This window comes from Centroberyx affinis, unplaced genomic scaffold (assembly GCF_046629955.1).
Source record: "Centroberyx affinis isolate AG114_WGS23_722 - 3 ecotype Tasmania unplaced genomic scaffold, CSIRO-AGI_Caff_v1 ptg001218l_1, whole genome shotgun sequence".
NCBI lineage: Eukaryota > Metazoa > Chordata > Actinopteri > Beryciformes > Berycidae > Centroberyx > Centroberyx affinis.
In genome coordinates this window covers 49409-74289 of record NW_027279734.1, presented here as the reverse complement: position 1 = coordinate 74289, position 24881 = coordinate 49409, and the positions used below count along the sequence as shown (strand labels likewise).

At 42.8% G+C, this 24881-nt stretch overlaps 1 protein-coding gene across 3 annotated transcripts; it reads left to right on the top strand.

Moving 5' to 3' along the window:
- The first annotated feature begins 1532 nt into the window (after positions 1–1532).
- Positions 1533–24192, top strand: lcorl (ligand dependent nuclear receptor corepressor-like). Of its 3 annotated transcripts, XM_071524654.1 has the most exons (8): positions 1533–1651; positions 2644–2709; positions 3047–3135; positions 5998–6124; positions 6785–7006; positions 7581–7659; positions 16589–21972; positions 22086–24192. In XM_071524654.1, exons 1-8 carry the CDS (start codon positions 1552–1554, stop codon positions 22091–22093), a joined length of 6075 nt encoding a protein of 2024 aa, XP_071380755.1. In that variant the 5' UTR covers positions 1533–1551; the 3' UTR covers positions 22094–24192. The 3 variants fall into 3 exon arrangements, with proteins under 3 accessions (XP_071380755.1, XP_071380754.1, XP_071380756.1); XM_071524653.1 differs by lacking the exon at positions 22086–24192 and having other exon boundaries at positions 16589–22056; XM_071524655.1 differs by lacking the exons at positions 16589–21972; positions 22086–24192 and adding an exon at positions 10675–14586.
- The last annotated feature ends 689 nt before the right edge of the window (positions 24193–24881 follow it).

Sequence of the window (24881 nt, the reverse complement as noted above, 5' to 3'; positions counted from 1 at the left end):
GTTCCTCTTGTATCACATGATTAATACACAGTCCAGCATATAGTATGCAGCTGTAATACACTTACTTGTAGTGGATTGTACTTGCCATGTGCATCAGAAAGGAACTTAGTAGATTGTGAATTCCCAGATACCTAGATAAGCTAGAGAGTAGATTTTATCATGGTTTTTTATTTATTTATTTTTTAATCAGAAATTGACCTATGATTCACCAAACATATATAGGCTACATATCTCTATCCTGTAACTTCATTCAAACCAAAAGAAGGAAGAGTTTCTGGAGAGTTAAACCGAATGCAATGCATAATGGGAAGTCTGCTAATAAACTAACAGTGTTGAGTTTAGTGAATGCTTTTTAAGGTGTTCTTTCAACTCATAATTTTAAGTCACAAGATGTGAACTCATGATTTTAAGTCATGAAGCTCATAACTAGCATTTTTAAGTTGGAATTGACAAACACATCTATATACATTGTCTTAATGGATAAAGATGAGTTGATTTCACTAAATTGCACTATGAGTTTTTACAGTGTATATTTTATTTTATTCTATCTCTGAATCTTGCAAGAAGAGCTGAGACCTAAGTTTAAATGCACTCTCGTGGTTGACTATATGACTAGAACACACACAACAATACACACACCCACACACTTGCAGATGTATTGACATGTTACAAGTACAGTCACTCATTGTAGCTGCACACACACACACACACACACACACCGCATTGCTCGGATTATCCCACTAGGGGCCACAGGGGGAAGCATTCATTGATATTGGGGGCCTTGCACTGCCATTCAACCCTTTACATTGCACATCTGCCCTGTGAGATGCCCACACCATCAGATAGGTTGGGGAAATTATACAAGAAATTGCTCAAGGTACAAGTATCAAAAGCTACATACCACAAGCCCCTACAGTGCTATATAATACACAACTCATCACACAAATTAAATTGAGTTGTTTTTTTTTCAAGGAGTGTGCGTCAGGTGTTAGTGTTTTATAACCCAAACGCTGAACGTTTGCACTAACTAAATGGAACAGACAAGGAGAGGCGATTCAGTGAACCATGATCGGTCCATCTGCTCTTCTTCCAGCTATTTCTGTCAAAAACCTTGAAAGGAATGCAGTCTACCCATTTTGCCTGCTTCTAGCCTACATTTCTCCCATAGATAGGTAGGTCAAGTCAAGTTAGTCGCAGAAGGGGATCCCCCTTACTGGACAGTCAGGAATGCAGTGGGTGCAGAGAGTGGGCGGACAAAGATGAAGATGTTGATAACAAAAGGAACATAACAAAATACACAGAATAAACAGCATCTCTCCAAAGGTTTGGAGAGATTTTTTGTGGGGGTAAAAAATAAAAGGTGAGAATAAACGCCAATTAACCTACATGCAGCCGCTGGTATCTCGTCCAAACTCTCGCACTCCCTGTAGGCTTTGGCCGTACAGCGCCCCCTAGCGGTTGGCTGGGTCATGGCACCTGCAGCTTGGCAGCAGTGGTAAACCTCCTTGCTTCAGCACAGAGGGAGAGCAGGGGGGAAGGAGGACGGACAGAATGGCGGCTGCACAGTGCCGTAGCTCAAAATGCACGGCAGAGAGGAAAGGGTTCAGGCGGGAACTCGATTCTTGGCGGCACAAATTGATACACTGCGTTGGTAAGACCCATGCGCGGTGTTATTTCTGACGATTTTAAGAAGAAATCACGAGCTTGAAAGTGATTCCCAGTAACAACGGGGTCGCTGCCTCTAGCTAGATAGCTAGCTAAAGTGAGCTAACTAACTTAGCCAGCTAGTAGCCTGGCACTGGAGGTTGCCAGCTTTAGCCGGCTAAACTGGCAGGCTAACATTTGCTAACTGGCTAGCTGGCTATCTAGCCATTTGAGTTGGCCCGTTTTCTTTGTCCCCTCTGAGCCGCTCACCGAGGCTGGCTTTTGATCCTGACATACAGTGACGGAGAGAATGAACTCTCGTTTCTTATCTTACCATTTGTATGTAAAGTAATAATATGAACTGTAGCTAACTACAACGTTAGATTAGTAAACGTCAGGTGACAGACGTTGGCTATGCTAAGCCTGAGCTATCAAGCCAGTTAAGATTAACGTTATTTGGGGGAGGGGATGGTAACGTTAGATCGGCTAATGTTGCCAGCATAATTTGAGAAAAGCATCTAGCTATTTCAACGGCCTTCGGTAACGGTTGCTCACGTGACCATTTTTCTATTTTGAACACCGTTTTATGCTCAGGCTCAGTCAGTTGGTTTGCTCGCCAAAGTTCGCTGGATTTCTTCGCGGCCCTAGCGAAAAACCAAAGTAACATCAAACTAAACATCATGTTCTGTCAATCAGCGGAGCCATGTTTATCGTTTGTTATTGTTTATCAACAGATTATAACGACTCTGCATTAGAAGCTAGGTTACTGTTAAGTGTCTACCTCAAACTGACAACAGTTTACATGCTTTGGATGCTGGGTTGTTTTGACAGATTGACAGTTGAACTGTCAAAACTGGTCGATCTAATTTGGAACTTAAAAATTGCTCCGCATTGTGTGCGTGCGCGGATGGATGACATGCGTATCAAGCGCATATGTTGCATATTTTTTTTGTCAAAATAGGTGCAGAAATATGAACGTGTTTGTTCATTGTTTTGCAGGGTTTGAAAGCATTCTGGAGGGAGTCTATGGCCGAATGCTGCTTAGAGACCTCGACATATTTCATGGTGGGTTTTTGTCAACGCATCCATGAGTGTGCTCAGTATGTGGAAACCCTGTTCTCTTTGTTTAGTGCCTGTGTAGTGATTGCAGCGTGAGACTAGCATTTACCCATTAACGTGTGTCTGACTTTGTGGATGGGTGACAGCATGTACAAAGTCTGCTCTCTTGGTATGACAGTGATATGTAGTGATGCAATCTGGATTATATTTTTGCTGCATCTCACGTTTCTTATTGTGTAACATGTGTTGGAGGCTATTTGATCCATAACCCACCAGAGTTTGACCCGTAAGTAACAACACCTGAATGTATTTACACCTGCTTGTGTGTAATTGTCTCTTTCAGACTGTGAACCGGAAGAGGTGGATGACTGGTCAGTGGAAGCGAGCTGCTCTTACTGTTCGTTATGCAGCCTTCCCCTGGATAAACTCAGTGTAAGATATGGAGTCAAGATAATGTTGCCTTCGGGCCAGCCAAGTAAAAACCAGTCCGGCTCTGACAATTTTAATAATGAAATTGTTTGCAAACATTATTTACACTGGTATGAAGTTCAGCACATGATATGTTTACACCATTTAAAACTGCACTGCTTCGCAAACACACGTTATGGCATTTACTTGACATTGCTGAGTGAGGCACACTGAATAGAGCTGCGCAATATGGGCAAAAACCATTATTTTTGGTAATATTTTTTGATATAATAAACATTACAGTTAACATCTCTTATAAGGAGCTGAGGATGGATCACCGGTGTACTGGAAATATATCATTAGGATGAATTCCAGTATCATAATGTCTCTGACCACTTATGTTATTTTCAAACATAACTGGCTGAAGCACTGAAGAACGGCTGTTATACAACAAGTATGCTTGCAAATTTTAGGTGTTCAGGGTTATGCATTATTGGAGTGGCATAAAGCAACAGTAAGTATACTTGCACGTCCAGTCTCAACGCCATCCAGCATCTCATTGGACGTAATCCTGTGCGTACATCCTCACAGACACCCACAGACTCTGCCAACACGGACGAACACACAACAACCCCGCTCTTACTGAGGTGCTTTGTCCCGAGCACCTAAAATAAAGCTGTCATGGCATGAACAGTGTGAAATGGATAACAAAAATGAACTTGAATAAACTCAAAATATTTTCATTAGCAGTATCTCTAATAAACACGATATTATTAATTGCGGTTTATAAAGCACTTTCTAAAAGTTAAGTGCTATGCTATAAGGCATGATCTGGTGTTGAATTTGACCTGGCAGTGTGCTTTTTGTGGTTTTCCAAAATGTGAGGTGCAAAGCTCACATGAGAAGTAGGGCTGGGCAATATATCGGTATTATATCGATATTGTGATATGAGACTAGATATCGTCCTAGATTTTGGATATCGTAATATCGTGATATGGCATAAGTGTTGTCTTTTCCTGGTTTTAAAGGCTGCATTACAGTAAAGTGATGTAATGTTCCTAACTTACCAGACTGTTCTAGCTGTTCTATTATTTGCCTTTACCCACTTAGTCATTATATCCACATTACTGATGATTATTTATCAAAAATCTCACTGTGTAAATATTTTGTGAAAGCACCAATAGTCATCCCTACAATATTGTCGCAATATCGATATCGAGGTATTAGGTAAAAAATATTGTGATATTTGATTTTGTCCATATTGCCCAGCCCTAATGAGAAGTGTGCCTGCTGTGACCAAACCATTGAAAATAAATGGAGAAAAAAAGCGCAGACTTGTTCAGAAACACATTCTATGTGATCACGGCCTTAAGTGTGTCTCTCTGTTCCTCAACCATAGACCACTCAGCAGTGCTTGGGCTGTGTCAAAGCCCATACTGTCAGGTTCAATGTATGAGGCCAGGACAGGGCATGTTAATGAGCCCTCAGCAATGTGCAGCCTTCACATAGTTAAGGTCATTGTTGGTGGCAACAGTGGTGATTACCCATGAGAGATGTTGAAGCCATGTAATGTGCTGGCGATGCTGTCTGCTGCGTGATCCACTGTATGGCTCCCTCTTAGCGCAAAACATAGTCAATGAGCCCCCAGGGTTCTGACATATAATGAGCTGTGACAGTCACATAGGCATCCATCGACAAAGAGGTCTGTCAGAGAGATGGTTTTATCCCTCAATACGGTCCTTATCACAAGTAGTGTCGTGCAGCTTTGTTATGTTTTTGGAGACTGTGGTCCGGCTTGGAATTTTATATCTCTTCCAATAGATCCTTTAATCCCTCTCTCGCAGTAACGCAGATGGACTGCATATCTGCATATGTATAGCGTCATGTTATCAATTATGGCCTGTTTACGAGCTTCTGGCAAGGGTCCCAAGGCCAACGGTGGTGAGAAAACTTTAGGGAGGTGAGGCTGTGGTGCTGCTTGGCCTTACTCTGCTGATAAGCTAACGGGTGATTCCTCAAAGTTGTTGTTGTGGGTTTTGCCACGGAGTAAAATCCAAAATGCCTTCACACGGTGGTTCTAAGGTGCGGTGTGTGGAGATTAGTCTTTCAGCAGCACACTAATTTCCCCCATTTTGAAGTGATGCAGCAAGAATAGCAGTAACCCACAGTGATTTTCATGTTTTCCTGTTGCAAACCATTCTGTTAACAACAAGCCAAAGCTTAATTTACAGATAATTTGGTTATAACTTGTGGAGCTGGGCTTAAACTACGCTTTACCCATGCATAAAATACAGGAGGTAAAATTTGACAATGCATTGCCTTACAGTGTAATAATGCCACCTAAAAGTTACTTTAGGGGAGTGATCATTTTAATCAGGGACACCAGAACAAATAAGCACAAATACTACCCATTTTAAATAACCAGGCTCCATTTTTGAATTTGAACACACCTTCACACTTGAAATTTGAATTCAAAAAGTGACAGCCATAACTCCGACTGTTATACACTGCCTCTATCGCTTCTGAGTGGTTAGCAGCTGGTAAGGAGGCCTCTAATGGGTCAACATCAGGTTTGGATGTGCCTAGTGCATGGGCACTGTGGAGTGGGATTCTCCAACAAACATAGATCAGACAGACAAGTTTGAGTTGGTAGCATGTGAAACAAAATAATTATAAGTAATTGAAAATGAGATCTCGATCTCAAGGTGACTTACCTGATTAAATAAAGGTTTATATATATAATTGCAGCTGCATTCCCTTTGCATATTGCACATGTTCAAACGGCAGTTTCAGTTTTAACTTGATTAACCATGTAGCCCCTAGCACTGATATGCCAATGATTGCATTCATCAGTAATGTCATTCTCTGTTTTTTTTCTTCTTGTAGGACCAAATACCCGCAGCCGCCTCCCCCCTCTCCTCCCCCTCTGATTACTCTCCCTGTCAGGCCCCAACCCTCTCTGAGAGCAGCCAATCAGCTCGCAGGTTTCTCCAAGCTGTGTTCCACAAGAAAGGTGAGTTACTCCATATGGGCTTACCAGAAAGCAGTTTTTGGATAACATTACTAGCTGACTGTAGACTGTTCATGAGCACATCCATGCCCGTGCATTGACTTCTTTGACGGGAACAAAGCGAGTTTTACGGTGCATGTGCACAAGGAAGCACGGCTCACGTCAGTAGGCTGTTTATTAAAGGAGGAGATGGCAACACTCCCAACGATGGAGTATCAGTGTGCTGTATTTTACAGAACTTATTCACCTAAAACAGTAACCGGTACAATCTGAGAGCTCTGTTGTGAGGTATCTACTCAGAAATGTAGGGATTCTTCACACTCAAGGCTGCTGCTTTAACCCATTGATCCAAGTTACTTATCAACAAATAATTCTCGGGACAGCAGAAGTCAATTTGTGTGAAATTCGTGTCATAAGAAAGGGACACTTTAGCATGGCTGTAGTCACGATGACCACCTTAGCAAGCACAAAGAAGTGATTTAGTCAAATAAGTCAAGATCAAGTCAAGACTTGAACCAGTGTGTCTAGCCTTTTTAAGCAGGAAAGCATTTCATGACAAGATGTACTAGATATTGTGATTCCATTATGTTTATTGTGTTACTAAGAGAAAATTGAGTATCCATCCAGCTTTATTGTGTTCTGCATCTGTCTCTTCTTTGCTAGATGTGCCCTTGGGCTGTGACTCCAACATCCCTCTGGTTGCCCAGGAGCTGATGAGGAAGATGATACATCAGTTTGCCAAGGAGTACGCCTCCAAGAGCCACCTCCACACCACCACGAATGGCCTCACCACCGGCACCTCCTCACCTCTGTCGGACATGTCGGATGCCCCTCTTGACCTCACATTGAGCCGCAGCCAGGAGAAAGAGAGGGAACCTCAGCCAGGTAAGGAAGTCATTGCTTTTCTGGAACAATAATAAAATGCATTAAACTGTAACCTGGTAACCTCCAGTGAACATACCGACGGAGATGTCATCAAATGTCATTCTGTTTCTGTAACTCCCCTCCAGTTTAGCTTGCACCAAAGCACCCCCCACAATGAAAGTAGACATTTCACTTCTTCTTGGCTCCACTACTTTCTTCCATATTTATTGATGCTAGTGGACTGATGTCTAACCAGCGTTGCTGACTGGGATATGATTGGAAGTGATGTTTCCGTCGTCACTGACATTATGTTGCGGTGGTTCCGATATTGCTGTTTAGACTCACATTACATACGAGCTGAGACAGATGAGTTCCACATATGAATTGAAAAAAAAATTGGATATCATGCGACTGTTTTGCTGTTTAAACCGTGAGCAGTAAATCAGATACATATCAGATATGTAAAAAATGTATTTGTGTCACTTGAAATGTGTAGTGTAAATGTAGCCTGACACTCACTCAAGCTACCAAAGCATTGGCTTATTCAGGTAGGACTCGCTCCCTAACCAATTTTATTCCCTTTTCCCTGTGGCAGACGGTGTGCTCGACCTCTCCAAGAGAAACTCTGCCTGCTCAGCAACATCATCACCATCAGCTAATCACAAAGCCTCAGGGTGAGTGTTATTTTACTTTGGTCTTTGCAATGCTCTGTTGATGAACTTAACAATTCCAGCATGATATGAGTTTTTGCCATGCCTTTAAAGGAATAGTTCACTCACAATTTAAAATTTGGTCATAATCTACTCACCCTCATATCAGCTGAAACACAGATTTGTATATCCCCATAAAAACAGCAAGTTTGTTAGTGCTGCTCCATATGAGCCTTCTCCAAAAGAACTTGGCTGGGTCCTGGTAGAGCTGCCGCAGTTACCGCATTACCGTGGTAACGCAATCACGTCACGCCCATCGCAGAGTCAAGCTGATCACCGCTTCACCGCTGTGTTTTTTTTTTCTCATTTATTTTAGGCCCATTGTTTATGTTCCATTTTTGCTTGTAAAAGTTATGTGATCTGAAATAAATGCAATACTATTTTTTAAATAATAATAATAATTATTATAATTGTGTAGCCTAATTTCTTCACGCCATGTGTTCGAAAGTTTCCAGTCACAGTTGTGCAGTTAACGTTCTGATCAGAGAATGTGCCACCCAGAACGTGCTTTGCAACTGTTGGCTACGGAAAGTTTTCGCTTCAAATTAGTCTAAAAACATGGATCTTGTAGCGAAACCCAACCTTACTATTTGGGAACATTTGGCTTTGAGCCCGATGAAGAGGGAAAGCCAAATAATTTGGATGAGGCAGTGTGCCGCATTTGCAGCAAGAAAATCAACGTCATGCGAGGACATACGACAAATCTAGCATGGCATCTTAGGACCACTCATCGCCCATTATACGATGCAATGAAAGGCACTCTATCTACCTCGGGAGGTACCGGCTCGGCACTGCGTCAGTTAGGAGTCTCCGAGGCATTTGCCAGATTGACTAATTACAACCGGGATAGAAACAAGTGGCGAGCACTTACAACAACTGTAACACTGTTCTGAGGTTTAAATAAAAATTTTTTTATGGCGGTTACCGCAACGTTTGAATGGCTTCGCTAATTTGTGCGGTAAGGAAAAAATCAATACCGTGGCAGCTCTAGGTCCTGGTTCTTTAGAGTTCCAAAAAGGGTAAAAACCATAACCATATGACCAATGACCACAAACTCCAAACTTGCACTGTGGGTCCACAAATCCAATATTTACCTCGTCTCCTAGATGTGACAGTTGGTGTAGTGTAGAACAGCAGTAGCAAGCAGATGTTGCCTTTAAATGCTGAACAACCCGATAAAGTAGTATATTCAAATAGAAAAGTAGATGTACCATGTTACATGGTACCCAAGATGCCGATATGGCATTCTCACTCTGTTTTACCTTTTTTACCACAAATATACAACAACTTTTGGCCAGTAAGCTATCAATTATTGAAATGTCAATTTCAAAACTGATGTAAATGTTCCCTTCTTCATTCTGCCATTGCAGTGCAAAGTAGCTCTGTACCACTTGGTTTCTAAAATAGAAAGAAAATGACTTTTGTTTCAGGGTCCAGTTTGTTATTTCTGACTAAAAAGTCACACAAGTAAACACAACGAGTTGTATTTACGACTTTAAAACTCGCTTACGAGGAGCACACGAAGGCAGCAACACTCTTCCACCAGACCGCTGTAGGGTGACCACAGCAAATCTAGGAGATAATGAGGTAAATGTTGGACTTTGCAATCGTTTGGCTTCAAAACATTTGGATTATGCTTTTTGGAGTAATTTTATGGTCATTTGTTGCCCTTTTTGGAACTCTTAAAGAACCTGGACCCGGCCACTTTCATTCTTTTGGAGAAGGCTGATACAGAGCAGCGATAGCAAACCCGCTGTGTGTTATGTTGAAATACAAACTGCACCAGTGTTTCGACTGATATGAGATTAAGTAGGTGATGACCAAATTTAAGTTTTTGGGGGACCTATTGTTTTTTTTATTGTGACAGTCTTTACATACATGCGCCATGATGCAAGATATTTTTAAATCAGTTTTTCCTTTCATACCATACAAGTACCTCGTAACATTTAGATGGCATTTGTTTCAAAATATTTACTATGAAAAACAACTAAGATTAAAGAAAAATTGCCAATATCTCAATAAAATAAAAGCACTGGAAAATGATCTACAGTGATATAAAACAGTAAGGGAACGCAGGAAGTGAACAAAATCTCCAATCACACTGGAATTGTCTTTTAAGTGGTGTTTGGCCTTGACCGAAAATGCACGAGGAAACCCTATCATTACTACTAGTTAAAACTGGAGGTTTTAACTAGTAGTGTGGAAACCCCCACTTCTGAGTACTATTGTCTGCTGCATTTTCTTTCTAATGTATGGCATGGCTAAGGTTGGATGGTTAGCATCTGTATTGTCTTGTGTTGCACAACAGTCATCTTTATCAGTGCTGCTTGGATTTAAGACAACTGATTAACACCTCTCTGGCCTGAATGATATGCATACTGGGTTGTCCAAGCAGCGCTTTGGTCCAGTCAGTTGTTAGTCATTCTGAGGTTTGGTCTAGCTTGTGTCTGGTGTTTTGATTCTATGGGGTTGACTCTTTTATCTCTTGAGCGGTAACGTCACAGCAACGACACAGTAATGTAACATTTGCCAGCAGCTCAGGATTGTACAATGAGGAGAACATTGGAGTACCTCACAACGATTTTACCTCCTTTTTTACTGATCCTGTAATGATGAGTCTGATTACTCAACCCTCAAGCACGTAGGACTCTCACTGAAGAATATCACAAAGCTACAGGGGTTGTGTGTGAGTGCCAAAGTAACCACAGCCATTCACAGACTGTCCCACCTGGACGTGAAGAGGCTTTGCTACACACAAAGAATGTGTGTGCATGAAACACACAGCAGCGTGTGTGAATGAGGGTCCAGAAACAGACTGAAAACAGACAGACATGAAACATAAGAGACGCAGTGATGTTACCAACACAAGGCATAAAGGAGTGGACCCCTCGCTCTGCCCCCTCTCTCCCCCCTATGCCAAAACCAAACCCCCTCCATCACCTCCATCCTGACCCTGCTGTTTGGTCCTCCCATCCCTAGGAGGCAGTGCAGGCAGAAGGAGGAGTACGTTGAGAGGAGCTGGGAGCTGTCTGAGGGGCTGCTGTCCAAGGCCTTGAAGGACGTACGCTCAGGGAGGCTGCAAGAACAGCGGGCCGCGCTGCTTTATGGGATACCCCTTCACACCCTGAGACAAGGCCTGGAGGGCTGGGCCGAGCGAAGGCTGGGGCTGCTCCGCCACCTTGCACCAGGAAGTGGAGATTTCAGGGAGGAAGCGACATCATACAGTGTGATGTCATCCATGCTGGGCGGTGAGGCTCGTCTGGTCCTCCAGAAAGTGGCAGCGTGGGCCGAGCGGGCAGAAATTGGAGGAGCTGTAGAGGAAAATGGAGACATTCGTTTCCCTTCATCCTCCCTGACCTTTCATCAACCGAGTGGTCTACAGAAGACTGTCTCTCTCTCTTTTCCCCAGCTCAGGGATGCTCTCCAGCCCCCATCAAGCCCCACTCCCAGCCTGGAGCCCCCCGCCCCCCTGCGTATCCCTCAGGTCCGTTCCATGTCTGACCACAACAGGTCAAGCCTAGCTGAGAATTACAGTGTGGCTGAAACCCGACATCACCACACCTCATCAACAGAGGGTACTACCAATTCTGTGACACCCACCGCTGCTGCTAGACCTTCAGCTCTCTTCAAACTCAGACCTCCTTTCTTACCAGATGCCTGCATGGGTGGGGCCAACCATTCACCTCATCGCCTGGGCCAACGCGGGTCCTCGCTGGATGATTCTGAGGAGGGGGCGGACCGACGGGACAAGGACAAGCAGCCAAGGAAGAAGCGTGGGAGATACCGCCAGTATGACCACGAACTGCTGGAGGAGGCCATCACCATGGTGATGGGAGGTCGCATGAGTGTGTCCAAGGCCCAGGGGGTTTATGGCGTGCCTCACAGCACACTGGAGTACAAAGTCAAAGAGCGCTCCGGAACACTCAAGAACCCGCCGAAGAAAAAATCTGCCAACTCTTGTTCGTCCAACTCGTCTGGTTCTGGTACCATGACTGGTTCCACTAACTCAGGGACTATCGACTCAGCTGCTGCCACAAAGGGGTTCTAGACCAGGAAACGCCTCTAGAACTCCTCAACACTTGAACTCATCACCTCTCACAGGATAAATGTTTTCTGGAGACACTTGTTTAAACACAACACATGCCTTTTTAAAAAAAATAGATTACTATTCAGGTCTTTTAACTATGTGTCTGTAATGTGATAGTCATACTTTCAGCTGTGTTTCTCAGTCTTGGTCCTGGGCTTTGATTAAATTTCAGTTGCTAACAAAAAACCTTACAGACCTCCAGGTAATGGAGAAGTTCACTCTGGTTATCAATGTATTTATGGTTGTCAAGAGTCAGACTCTGCTTGGAAGAATAAATCTGACACTGACTGTTGTCCAATTGGGTCCCTAGGATCAAGGGTGAGAAACACAGTTATGGAATCCTCAGAGCTAAGAAATGAAGTGTGACTCTCATGTTCTCTGGCTGTTAGGTTATTCAGGTTTGATTAATTCTTATAGCTCCTTGTTACTGGAGCGTTGATGATTGTCATTTGCAGCTTTCTCTTTCTCTCTGGGTAGCTTTACCCAGGCTAATGAAGTGACTTAGAGCCATTATAACAGATTATAAACTCATTGCTATTGTTGGACACTTCTGTAAACAGGGAGATGGATTAAGTTTTAACAGTGTAAACTGCTCTGGTGGCTACATCTTCATTTGGAGATTTTGTTTTAAAGAGATTAGCTTAAGAAAGCCATTTTGTGTCCACATTTTTTCCCTCTATATTTGTGAAAGCTAGTCTGAACATTGAGTGTAGTTGGAATGCAACTGTGCAGCATGTCTGAAAAATGTGCACTGATAAGCTTGGGAATGGTATGTTATTGTGTATGTGTATTGTTTGTAAAAGCTGTTGTTTTTTTTATCACAGATGGATATTTACTAACTCTGCTACTGTAGCTGTATTACTGTCAACCTCATACATGACTGCTGCTTACAACTCTACTTTATGGGACCGTTTCCCAGGCACAAAGAAACGTAGCTAGAACTCACAAGATTATTTCAATGAACCTAATTAATGTGATTCCATGGTCACATACAATGTAAGGTGTGAACAGGCAGGTTTAATATAACATTTTCGTCATGGATAGGATTAAATGTTATTGATTAGTGATCGTGTAGGATACTGGAGGTTACTGTAGATTAAGATTTTGGTGGAAAGTTGGCAGTATGAAAATGACTTGAGTCAATGCAAGGCTAACAGGCTACCTTGTCTGTGTCTGGGAAAATGCTAAAAGTTGTCTCTACACTCATTTCTGACTCAGATGGGCCTATTCCATTAACAGTGCTACTACCAAAGCAGCAGTTCAGGGTTACCCACACAAAGCTGCTTCAGTTTATCTTGCTGTGATGTCAGCCTGCCTGTCTCTCTAACCTCGTTGCCACATATACCTCTCTGAACTTATCTTATTGCCTGCCTATAGCCCACTGTCTGGTTTCACATCTAAGCCTCCATATTGTAATTTATACTGAATATGCTGGGGTATGAGCTCTTTCTTACTCAAGGAACGCTTATGAGCTCTTTCTCTCTCAAGGAACACCACCTAAGTGTAAAGTCACCACCATCAACAACCCTTAAACTTAGTCAATTAAACTATTATACAGTCAGTCAGCTATTTGACTGAGTATGAAAGATTTAAAAAAAAAAAAGGGTAAATTATGAACTCTGCCCTGTGGCATTTGCAGGAGATATGCCATGTTCTTAGCTATGTATTTGTCCTTGTTGTTTATCTATGTGTATGTTCTTTGTAGTTTAAAAGCTAGCAGTAAAGCTTTTCTTTTTTCTTTCTTTTTTTTAAGCTTTTTTCAGATTCAGTGGCATTTGAACCTTGTAACCTTGGCAACTAAACAAACACACTGAATGTCTCTACTCATAACAGTACACCAGTGCCTGTCTCTGGGGCTACCGCAAAGTCCAGCATGTTGTCTTTACTCTGGGAATTATCTGCTATTTATATCAATAGGCCAGTTTATTAACGAGCCTAATTACCTTGGAGAAAAAATATCATTATTTCACCATCTATGTTTAATTGCAGTATATTCTTGTAATACTCCTCCATACTGTTACTGGGCTTGTTTTTGAATTAGGCCTACTACTTTTATTATTTATGGACTGAACTGCTGACAAATCTATGAAATGACTTAACGGAAATCAGCTATTTATGCATAAATCAATTATTGCACTATGATTTATAAGCATTTTTTAATTGTGGAAAAATGTTTTGTGTTGTTGTTGTTGCTGCATACTTATTTATTGATTGTGCTTCAGAACTGTGATTTTACTAGTTTGATTGTTGTAGTTCTTGATTTGTAATGAGGCACTTTGATGCAATGTGAAACGTGTATTGCTACAATTGCATGAAGGCTTTTAAATGTTAGCCTATATAATTTATTTTGTCCTGAGCTTACTCCCCTTACTAAACATTGTGGTTGATTAGTGCTTATGTTAAGATGAAATTATTTAAATGATCTTTTAAATCTTTTGATTCGTTAAACCAACCTCAAAATATTAACACTACAGAATATTTAATTCTTAAAATCCTCAACCCAGTTGAACCCTGTCAAGGTCTGGAGTAGATACTTACCATCCCTGGAAATACCAATATCAAATTTAGCACTTCAGCAAATGGATGTTATTAAGATCAATGACTTGCTTTTATAGTGAAGATTTTGCTTGCAAATCTGAGTTGATTCAATCATTGGAAACAACATTGTTTGGTTTTTCATTGATCTGTTAGTTTGTCAGTGGGAGTGCTGTTGATGATTACCTTTGGTCTGAGCGTTGCTACAATCGTTCTCTTCTGCTTTCAGCAGAATGTTATCGTTTGCCTTCAGCAACTCATCAATAAAGCAGTTCTGTAATATCCAGTTGCCCTATGATCATTTTACCAACATAATGTTTTGGTTTAGGGTCTTAGACATTGATAGCATTTTATTAAAGACTACAATTTGTTTATCTTGTTATTGCCTACTTGAAGGAATTACTCACCAATGCTGTGGAGTAAGTGCAAGGCCCTGTCTCACAAAGGAAGTTTAACATAATGTGTATCTTAACGATTGCTGGCTTCACAGAACCTCACAATGACAGAGGTGGTTATTAATGTGTTTTCTCAAACCGGGGTTTTCCAATCCAGCTATGAGTGTGTTCACATACAACGGTTTGTGTTTGTAACAAATAGCCAATTGCATGCAACATGGACAGATACAGAGCAGCGTATTTAAAGGTCCCATATTGTGGAAAACGGCATTTCCCTTGCTATAAAGGAGTTGGAAGTGCTATCTAAACATCGTACAAGTATCAAAACGCATGGTCGACAACTTAATCCACACAATCCATATAGAAAACTGAGCCTCTAAATGAGCCGTTTGGACTTACGTAACTTTGTGGCGTCACAACGGTACGCTCATTATTATTTGTCCTACAGCACCAGAAATAATAGGCTAACAAAGTGCTTTTTTCAAAGTGATTGAGCGGTTGCCTTTGTTTATTTACCGGAGAGTTTTCCCTACCCAAAGCTGCCGGCACTGTGGTCAGACAGAGGGTCGTTAATATTAATGACCCTTAAAGACACACTAACAGAAACGGCCTGTTCTTGGTAAGGCTCAGAGAGATGCTGGAAAATGAACGTGTAAGGATTGAGAGAGTTTTTGGTACATGACACCAGTTTTTAATGGACCTCAAGACATAAAATAAAACACTGGAAAGTGTAAAATATGGGACATTTAAGATTAGATGAAAAATAAAATTAAAAAATAAAACAAAAGCAATAGACTATAAATAATTGTGGGGTTATGCAAACACATTCTGCTGACAATTCCAACGTAGACTGTAAAAGTGAGAAGCAAGGAAGAGAAATGGATTGCTAACATTTATACTCTTCTCCCGAAAAGAACAAGCTATTATAAATAAATAAAAGCAATACAAAAAATAAGAGTGAAAATAACATTATGTTGCCAAAACTATAGACGATTGCTGGAGAAAAATTGCTGGAGTGAAAATGTGTAAGTTTATCACTGTTCCATCATTACAGCACAGTACTTTTCATTGATATATTGTGTCATCACATTGAGTCTGTAAAAAATATTTTCTGTTCAGTCTGCCTCCTGTTCCCCAAGGCAGCTGTGATGGGGAATATGGGTGCAGTAATTGCACAAATCACTCTCGGGAATCATGAAAGAATTCCAGGGCACTTAATATGCCACAGTGAATTTGATTTGTTGTCCATATCTATAGTCAACCAATGTAACCTACCTACTATTTGTTAGAAGCCCTCTTTTATAGCCAGTGTGGGCAAATGGCCTGACAACGCTACATTTATTATAGCCTATCTCTGATCTAATAAATCATAAGAGAAAAAAAAGGTCCCTCTCTTCTTACTATCTGTGCACCCAAGTCCACTAGATCTTCTAGGAATATTGGTGCCAGAGAGCTGATTGGTGTAGACGGGGGATTTTTATACGTTTGGATCCGATAGGCTGAACATTACCTGTTCAAGAGCAGATTAGGTGTGCAGCCTTAGTTACCATGGTTATGTACATGTAAAAGAGAGCCACCATCGTGCGACTGAAAAGCCAGGGTTAAGCCCAACGTTAGCTTGCTAACCCACTAATCTTGCTTTGTGAGACAGGCCCTGGGAATACAGCAATATAAACATGATATGGATGAAGTGTAAAAACGCAAGACCGTAGTATGATGAAATAAACGCAATCTGAAGGTTATAGCAGGGGTGTTGTATGTAGAACCCGTCTTGGTTTTTATTCTGCATGAGTACCTATTTGTCGTATGCTATCTGAATGGGCGCTTGCTTATGAATAAACCCTCTTAACTCCTATCTTTGTATTTCTGCCTCTAGCTTCCTGTTGCCAACCTTTACAGAAGAATTGGGGGATCCAGGGAGGCGGGAGACTCAATGTGGACAGAACTCTGCACTGGCAGCTGTACTCTGCTCACTGTGCCCAGCACACCGTTCCCTACTCTACCAAATCCTAAAGCTGGCAAACCAGGAACAATTGCTGTCTTTCCTCAATCACAGACCTGTCGGTCAGACTGACGCTCCCTGCTGTCACTGTGGGGTAACACCACAGGATAATGTTATCCCTCCATTCCCATTTAGTGAATGTAAACCCCATAGCGGCAGCCATCACTACCCTCTTATCGACTGTGATCATCAAGGTCACAGTAGCACCCTGTACCATCCAGCAGATTCAAAGTCTAATTGTAGCGTCCATCACTACCCTTTCAGTGACTGTAAAGGCAAAGCTCCTCAGGGCTCAGGCTGTTGCTGTGTGCAGAGCTGCAGGGTGGCAGCCTACCCTGTTTTTTGCCTCAAGAGCCTCCACTGCATTTCCTGCCAAAGCCTGGCTGTAGGTCGTATTGACAACGTGGTCTGTTCTTTTGGATCCTCTCCTTCGTTATCCCAATCCCCTTCGCTGTGCTCTTCCTCCAGTTTATGCCCTGCCTCATCAATCTGCTGTAACCATCATAACCCACACTCATGTCCCTGTTATTCAAACCATGCCTGTCTGGCTCAGGTCAGGAACACAGTAGAGGGAGGGAGTGGAGATGGGGATCCTCCTTGTCCTGTCCTGAAGAGAGAGCAGAGCCCTTCTCCTCCCCCACTTTCCCCTATCCCCTCAGACATCAATAGGAAAACTGAGGAAAAGCCACCCTCCCTCCTTCACCATAGACATGAGGAGGGAGCTGGCCTGTCCCTCCCAGTAATGGTTAAAGATCGTCTTATGGATGCAAGTCACCAGGAAGTAAATTTGGATGCAACCACAGAAGAGCAGTTGGAGTGTAGGACTCCAAGTAGTCGTCAAGCAGAGCAGAACCCAAGCGGGAGTTTACTGCAGGATGTTGTTGATCGTTTCAGCGAGAAACTGGAGACAATCAGACCTCTGGAGAAGGACCCACCACTGACTTCCTCAGCCATTCACACCATTGAAAAAGAGCAACCTCTGTCTCCCTCAGCCAATCTGAGTGAAATCATCACCACAGTGCTTCACACAGGCAGTGACAGTGACTACAACCTCAGTGAGCTGTTTCACCGCCATGACAACAATGAGGCCAAGTCACCTAATACCCGCTCCCGCCGGCGACAGGAGGTGCTCGCTGCTATGGCAACACCCGCTGATCATGCCTCAACCCGAAGACACACCTTACAAATTAAACGGGAGCTTGCCATGTATGACCCGCCATATTGTAGGAGAAAGGGGGCACTAACAAAGAGAGGTAGATTGAAAGATGGCAATAATGTTACCTCACCTACATCAAGCTCCTCATCAGACACAACTCCAGTTAAAGAGGAGTCTGAAAGAGAAATGGAGATCCAAGAAATGAAAGGTCTTGGTCCAAAACTGGAGATGGACATAATCAGAGAGGAAGTAGGGATGGAAAGTGTGATGGCTGGAAACGGCAGTATCACCGAAGACAGAGAAATGGAGAGTATGACAGGAAAGGAAGAGGGTAAAATCAGTGAAGAACCTAGGATGGAGAAAGGAATAGAGCATGCAGAGATCGAAAGGGTTAGGGAGGGAGAGGGGAACATGTTCACTGCAGAAAGGGAGAGGGATGAAGTAAAAGAAGAGATACAGGCAGTTATAGTTACAGAGGAAATTGAGACAATTAAAGCAGAGGAGAGAGAAAGAGAGATTGCCTCAGAGGAAAAAGAGCAAATTGCCCCAGATACCCAAATACCCACCACTGAGCTGCAGAGCAAGTATTACATCCGAGGCTTAAAAGGAGAGGACCTACAGTCACAGATAGTGACAATGACTACAACCTCAGTGACACAGTGTAGTAGGGCCTGTGAAATAGATGGTGAGGGTAGCAATTTTGGAAATGATAGGAACCAAGAGGAAGCACCATCAGGTCAAAGCTCTGATGGTGATAATACACCAAACAGAGGTAAGGCTTACCACAGGCCGGTTAGAGGGAGGAAGAAGTCCAGCTTTCCGTCTCAGTCAAGCCACTCCAGGCAGGCAAGGAAATCTAGGAGAAGTATAGTTCCGCCACAACGGTTCTCCTCCTATGTCACAGAGCCCAGGAAGATGTACTTTGTTGCTTGTTTCTCTGAGAGCATCTTCAACCAGAAAGCATTAAAAGACAAGGTTTTGGAATCTACCACCTTGGATGACTTGTCTAAAAATCCAGATGTTAATGACATCCAGCTTGAATCAAGAGAAGAAGCCCCTCTATCCTCACCTGAGCCCACAGGGGAGCTTGCATTGCAATCAACACCTAAAGAACAATTTGGAACATCTTACATGGAGTCTAAAGATCAAAACCAGGTCTTTCCATTCACTCTGGCTGCCACAGAGAAGAATCCTACTAAGCACAGCTCACAGAATAGGACAGATGTCAGAGACTGTGCCGCCAGGCCTTACGGAAGGTTAAGATCATCTCCAAAAAAACTACAGGAGTCAGAGTCAAAAACAGCTTCTAGAACTCCCGGAAACCCCTTAAATTTGGGTGTCACCAGCTCTGATAGTTCTGCCACTTGTGCTCAGAACCTTCCCAACTCCCAGATCCACTACATTAGCCCAATCAAACTCATGTATGTGTCACAAGTGATGGATAAGGAAGGAGTTATATACAGCCTCAAGTCGGCAGCCTCTGGTTCTAGTGGACAAGCAGAGGAACCATTTGACCCATGTGAGGAGTCTTCATGGGCAGGGACACCTGAAAAGAACAAAAGCCAGGGTACTGAGTCTGCCACTTCAAAAATTAAATCTGTTTCTTCACCACTAAAGTCTGCTACCTCGCCTGCCAAATCTGCCTCGACACCACCCAAGTCTGCTTCTTCACCACCGAAGTCAGCTTCGTCATCACCTAAAGTAGGTGCCAGAAGATCAGGAGAAGGTACTCCACCTAAGCGTGCAGCTGGAACTGAAAACCAGAGATCACCAGGTGACTTACTATCTTTCCATGAAACCACTCCTCCAAAAAGGCGTCCAGGACGGCCCAAGAAGCTGGGACCACAGCTGGAGAAGAAAGTGAAGAGGCCAATTGGTCGACCCCGTAAGCAGAAGGCTCTTGATTCAGTAATTGGGGCAAATGCAGAAAATGCAAATGCTGTTTCAGGATCTGACATGGAGGAGAATGCAAACAAGAACCTCAAAATAACAGTAGTGTATGGGCGATCAAGGAGAAACAAACGAATGGTGTCTGAGGGCTTTGACCAACTGCAAACAGAACTCCATGATGCTTGGCAAGCAATGGGCCAAAACAGTGACTTAAGCAGTTTAACACCGAACTCTCAGACCAGTTCTGGTACTATCAAAGCTGCTTCAACAGAATGGTCAGAGTTGAACTTGGTCAGACCTGTGAAAGAGTCTGCCCCTCATTCCAGCAGTAATATCAAATGTCAGAAGCTTGATGGTGCTGTACCCATAAGGAAACCAGGAAGACCTGCAAAAGTTAAAATTTCTGGAATCTCAGTCACTGTAACCACAGTATCTCCTAGGCAACGCAAAATTCAGATGAATAGGGACGCTAGGCAGTCTCCAGAAACATTAAGTCATAAGAAAGCACTCCTACCAGTATTCAAATCTGCCAAAGAGCCCTGGACAATCAATCGTCAAACAAGCAGTGATTGTAGTCAAACACAGGGAAGGATAGAAGCAAGGGGTGAATGTAGAGACAAATACTCAGATCGGCCTGTAGCAGTGCGTCACTCAGTGAGGGTGAGGAAGCCCTCAATCTACCTGCTGCACTCTGTTGCCACCTCCACCTCCAGATCATACAGCCATAGCACAGCTCTGTTGCGGCGCTCTAAAAAGCTTCTGCTAAACAAGGCTAGCAATGAAAGGAAGCAGGAGGAGGCTCAGGCTGGTCTAGAAACCTCAGGGGAGAAAAGACGGCTATTTGGACAGGAGAGGAAGCGCATCTGTCAGGATCTGAGCCGAATGGCAGGGGTGTCAGTAGACTCCATCTTTCCCCCAAGAGAGACACTAAGGTGGTGGGCAGCATCAGCTGAGGAAAAGACCTTAAACCAGGAGCTTGCCAGGCGAATACGACTGGTCTCTGACACCTGGGTCTCAGATACTGTCGAGAACCAGGAAGAAACATCCTTTAAATCTAGATTGGGTACTAAAGGAAACAGCTCATTTACCAAGAAGTCAAGACATTCCTCTGTGGTTCGAATGCTGTTTGACTGCCCTCCTAACAAACCAAGCTCTTGTAGCACGCAGCAGCTTTGCTCTTGGTTTATGCAGACCACAGAGACCCAGTCTCTGGCCATTGTCAAGAAGGCAAGCTCCCGAAATCCTTATGAACTCATGCACTACCCTCGTTCTGCCAACAAAGGAAGTGTCTGTCCTAGTCCCCAGGCAGAGCGACTCCGTAAACACATCAAGAAGTTTGCCAAAACTGTGCCAAAGAGTCCCTGCCATTACCAGCAAGCCCAGGAAAGGCTGAGGAACAGAAACAAGATATCATTATCAACAGATAAAATCAAACGACGACTTTTTACTCCCAGGTTTGCACCAGGCAGGCTCAATCAAGGAGCCCCATGGTGGAGAGGCAGAGCTCTTGGCAAGTACCCAACCACTCTACTAAGGGCAAGGGCAAGGTTCCTAACACGGAAAGAAAGGGAGAAGTGGCCAAAAAGGCAGAGGAACAATCGGAAGGAATTAAAATGGAGATTAGCTGCAAGTAGTTTAAATGGTCATGTCGTCACTGGACTACAAGCAAGACATAAAGCATTCTCTAGATCAGCAGCAGATCAGTTGTTTGACTTGGAGAACAGTTGTACCACCAGCTCTGCTGACCAAACTCAGGAGCCTATGGATGTACCCAAAGAGCACAGACTCAGCTCTAAAGCCTGGAGTCCTGAGACACTGAAGGAATGCCGGGTGTTTCTGAGGAAAATCAACTCCCCAGACAACGAGTCAACTGAAGAGGAAGAGTGGGACTCCTGTACCGTGACACTGGATGATGGGTCACCTTCTGCCTACCGCTTTGCAGGGAGGGAGGGAGAGCTGGTAGGGGTTGTTAAAGCTGTGAAAACTGAGAGGAAAAGGAGCAGGAAAAGGAGAACTGCCTCTAAAGAGCTGACAAGTTCTGCAACAAAATCAAGCCAGGAGCAGGATGAGGTGCCAGTAGGGAGGCAAAAAGGCAAATATAAAAGTCCTGGGGTTGTGTCCACTGAACCACCACAACCACCACCTGCGAAAATGTTGAGACAATCGCGAGTGAGGGGCCTAACCGGGCCAAGATGGTGTGACTTTGTGTTTGGTAACTACCCTGCTCCTATTTTTGAACATCACTAAAGTGATCGTTTTTTATCAATCTTCAGTTTCAAATCACTACCAAGTCAACTTTTGCTCTCTTTCTTTTCTATCTGACAGAAAACTAAATGAAGCATGAAGCCTCCTCCATCCTGGGAAAGAGACTGTGGTTAAACGTGGTGCCTTTGGACATTCAGCTGACCACGTAGACTGACCATCCCACTATGGTCCAGTCTTACACTCAGCAATTATGTAGCAGTCTAACTTAACAAAAGCTTGAGGTTGCACTATTTTTAACGAGCTCAAGTCCGTGGATATGTATGTACAGATTGTTTGTCTTTTTTAATGTCAACTTGCCTTTCTCTCTGTTTGAACATGTATAGTAGATCAAATCATCACGTCAAACAGGTTTAATGGGATAAGTGCTTATACAGTGAGCCCTGTCAGAATGGCTGTTTTGAATGAAGGACAAAGCTTGACTGCATAAGGACAGCGCCATCTCCCTCAAACATACCTCATTATTAGGGCCAGGACCTTTTCCAGACAATTCCTTCAAGTCATGGGCCTTAAAGGCTCAACCCGGAACCAGTAACAAGTTTGTTTTTGTTTTGTTTTTTTAATATGCTTTCAGTCACTGCCTACACCACACAGATGCACAACTCCATAACATCACTTACAAGTCAAGTGTCTGTTTTCAAATTTACACAAACAGTGACCCACACTGACAGTGGCACTGTTTTGATTCCATCTTGGGGATATAATCATTTGTTAACACTCAATTCTTTTTTTATGCGAATTTGAGAAATAATGGAAAGCTTGTTAAAATTTGACTACAAAGATGATCCGGGCCTTGTTTCCCATATCTATCTTTGATTCTAAGATCACTGTTCCATTGTAAACCAGTGGACAAAAACATACTTGGAATGAAGAGATCCATTGGAGCAACCAGGCCCTGATCAATAGGTCAGGAAAAACTCCTTACCCTAAACCGTGTCTGTGTATGGGCCATGACTATAAAGTTGTGTATGGAACCACAGTGGCCATCGGCCTTTCCCAAGACCAAATATTTTATGCTGTTATTTCTTTTTAAGTATAATTTCAAACATTTACAAGCCTCAGCTCTGAACCACCATTAGCACAAACGTACACGCTGTAAATGATTATAGTTTTACCCCTTACACCCCTCCATATGCTGAGAGGTACGTTAAGATGGTGAAGAAAATGGCATTATGCAGTTGTAGAATGTAGATTCTCATTGATGTGTTGGTTTGTGGGATCTGTCTTGTTTTTAAACAAGGGTATCTTTATGTGATTATGTCTTCTTCCTGTTTTCACCCAAAGCATTAATTCAACGTCAGATTTACCTGTTGCACTATACCATCTGAGATTATTAATCCCACTACACCCAATCCACCCCCATATTTTGCACATTCAGAGTCCCACTACCATCCCCTACTGTAAAACTAGAGAATCTATTAGGTGCAATACAAACCCAGATGATCTATCAATATGTAGTAATTATGTTATTGCTGACAGACGAATGGATGTTATTGAACTGCAACTGTCACAAGTACTGATGGCCTGGGATGTGTCATACTTCAGTTGTGTTGCTATAGCCATGTATTGTGATCCCCAAGGACATTGCTATAGGAACATCCCATATATTCCCACCTGCTTCATTCCCCAGAAAGAAACATGAACAACCGATTCTTATTAATAGTCATAATAGTTTTATTAAAAATGCCCAGACATTATTCACTGTTAAAATGCAGGTGGGAGATGTATTGCTGTTGTAAGGTTTTCCTAAGAGTTCCTGTTGTCCTTAAGTGCAGTAAGATAAGCCTACCTCCACCGGGGCTCAACTAGGCCTACTCCTCTTTTGCTATCCAACCATGTGCTAGACAGGGCCAGAGTTGATCGGTAAACACTAATCTTGGATCAGTATTGTTTTCCTGCCTTCCATTTAGAGGGCAAGTAGATCCAAGGTGTCTGTCTATGGGTCAAAACTTACACCTGTAGTGTGTCTTGTGTGCCTGACTGCCCTTGTGTGTATGTCATTATGGTTGCCATTTCAACACAGGGGAGGGGGGGTGGCTCAGTCTTGTGACGAAAAAAAACATACCCCTCAGTTGAAGTCCCTGGTGCTAAACTTCTGTTGTATATTTTCTTTATCAAGTGTTTTTATACTGTCCATTACAGATGTAACTAAGAGTTGTCTGTGTCATTAGAACAATAAAGATTCTTTTGAAATATGTATCAGGAGTTTAATATAGTTTACACTGGACAGTGAAGTATGTAAAATCCACAAGCCACATCTCATTTGTGGAAAAATGTCTGCATCTTTTACACTGTTCAGTAGTTAAAACACATTTAGTACTATAGGGTGCTTTGCATCACAGAACAATGAGCAAGACCCTGCTAGACACCTGTAATGAAAAAGAAGATGGCCAATAAAGTATTGCCCTGGGGCCTAGATCAGTGATTCTCAACCTTTTTCATATCAAGGACCTTAATTTAGGCCACGGACCCCCATTCGATGGGATTTTTTTTTTTTTCTCTCTGACCCAAATCTGAGAATGTTAAGATATGATTTTGTTATTCTTCTAAATTCCCTAATTGGGTTAACTTCTTGTAAATGAAATAATGAAAAAAATAATTCATCAATTTGCTGGGGACCCCCTGGAACCTCCTCAAGGACCCCTAGTGGTCCCCGGACCCCACATTGAGAACCACTGGCCTAGATGACATATTTAAGAGCATCTGGCAAATTTTCAAAGCTTTTTGGCCTATAGGTACAAGAGTAGTCACCTTAAATGTTGTAAAGCAGGACCTGTTTTAGCCAATAACTTTGTCTTCTGACTTATCTAAATGCTTTTGATACACCCATCCCAGAAATCTTGTTTTTGCAAAAGGAAA

Coding starts and splice junctions, on each gene's coding strand:
- lcorl (XM_071524653.1), top strand. CDS start 1,552: ATGGCGGCTGCACAGTGCCGTAGCTCAAAATGCACGGCAGAGAGGAAA. Junction 1,652..2,643: donor CAAATTGATACACTGCGTTG/GTAAGACCCATG, acceptor ATTGTTTTGCAG/GGTTTGAAAGCATTCTGGAG. Junction 7,007..7,580: donor AGAGAGGGAACCTCAGCCAG/GTAAGGAAGTCA, acceptor TCCCTGTGGCAG/ACGGTGTGCTCGACCTCTCC.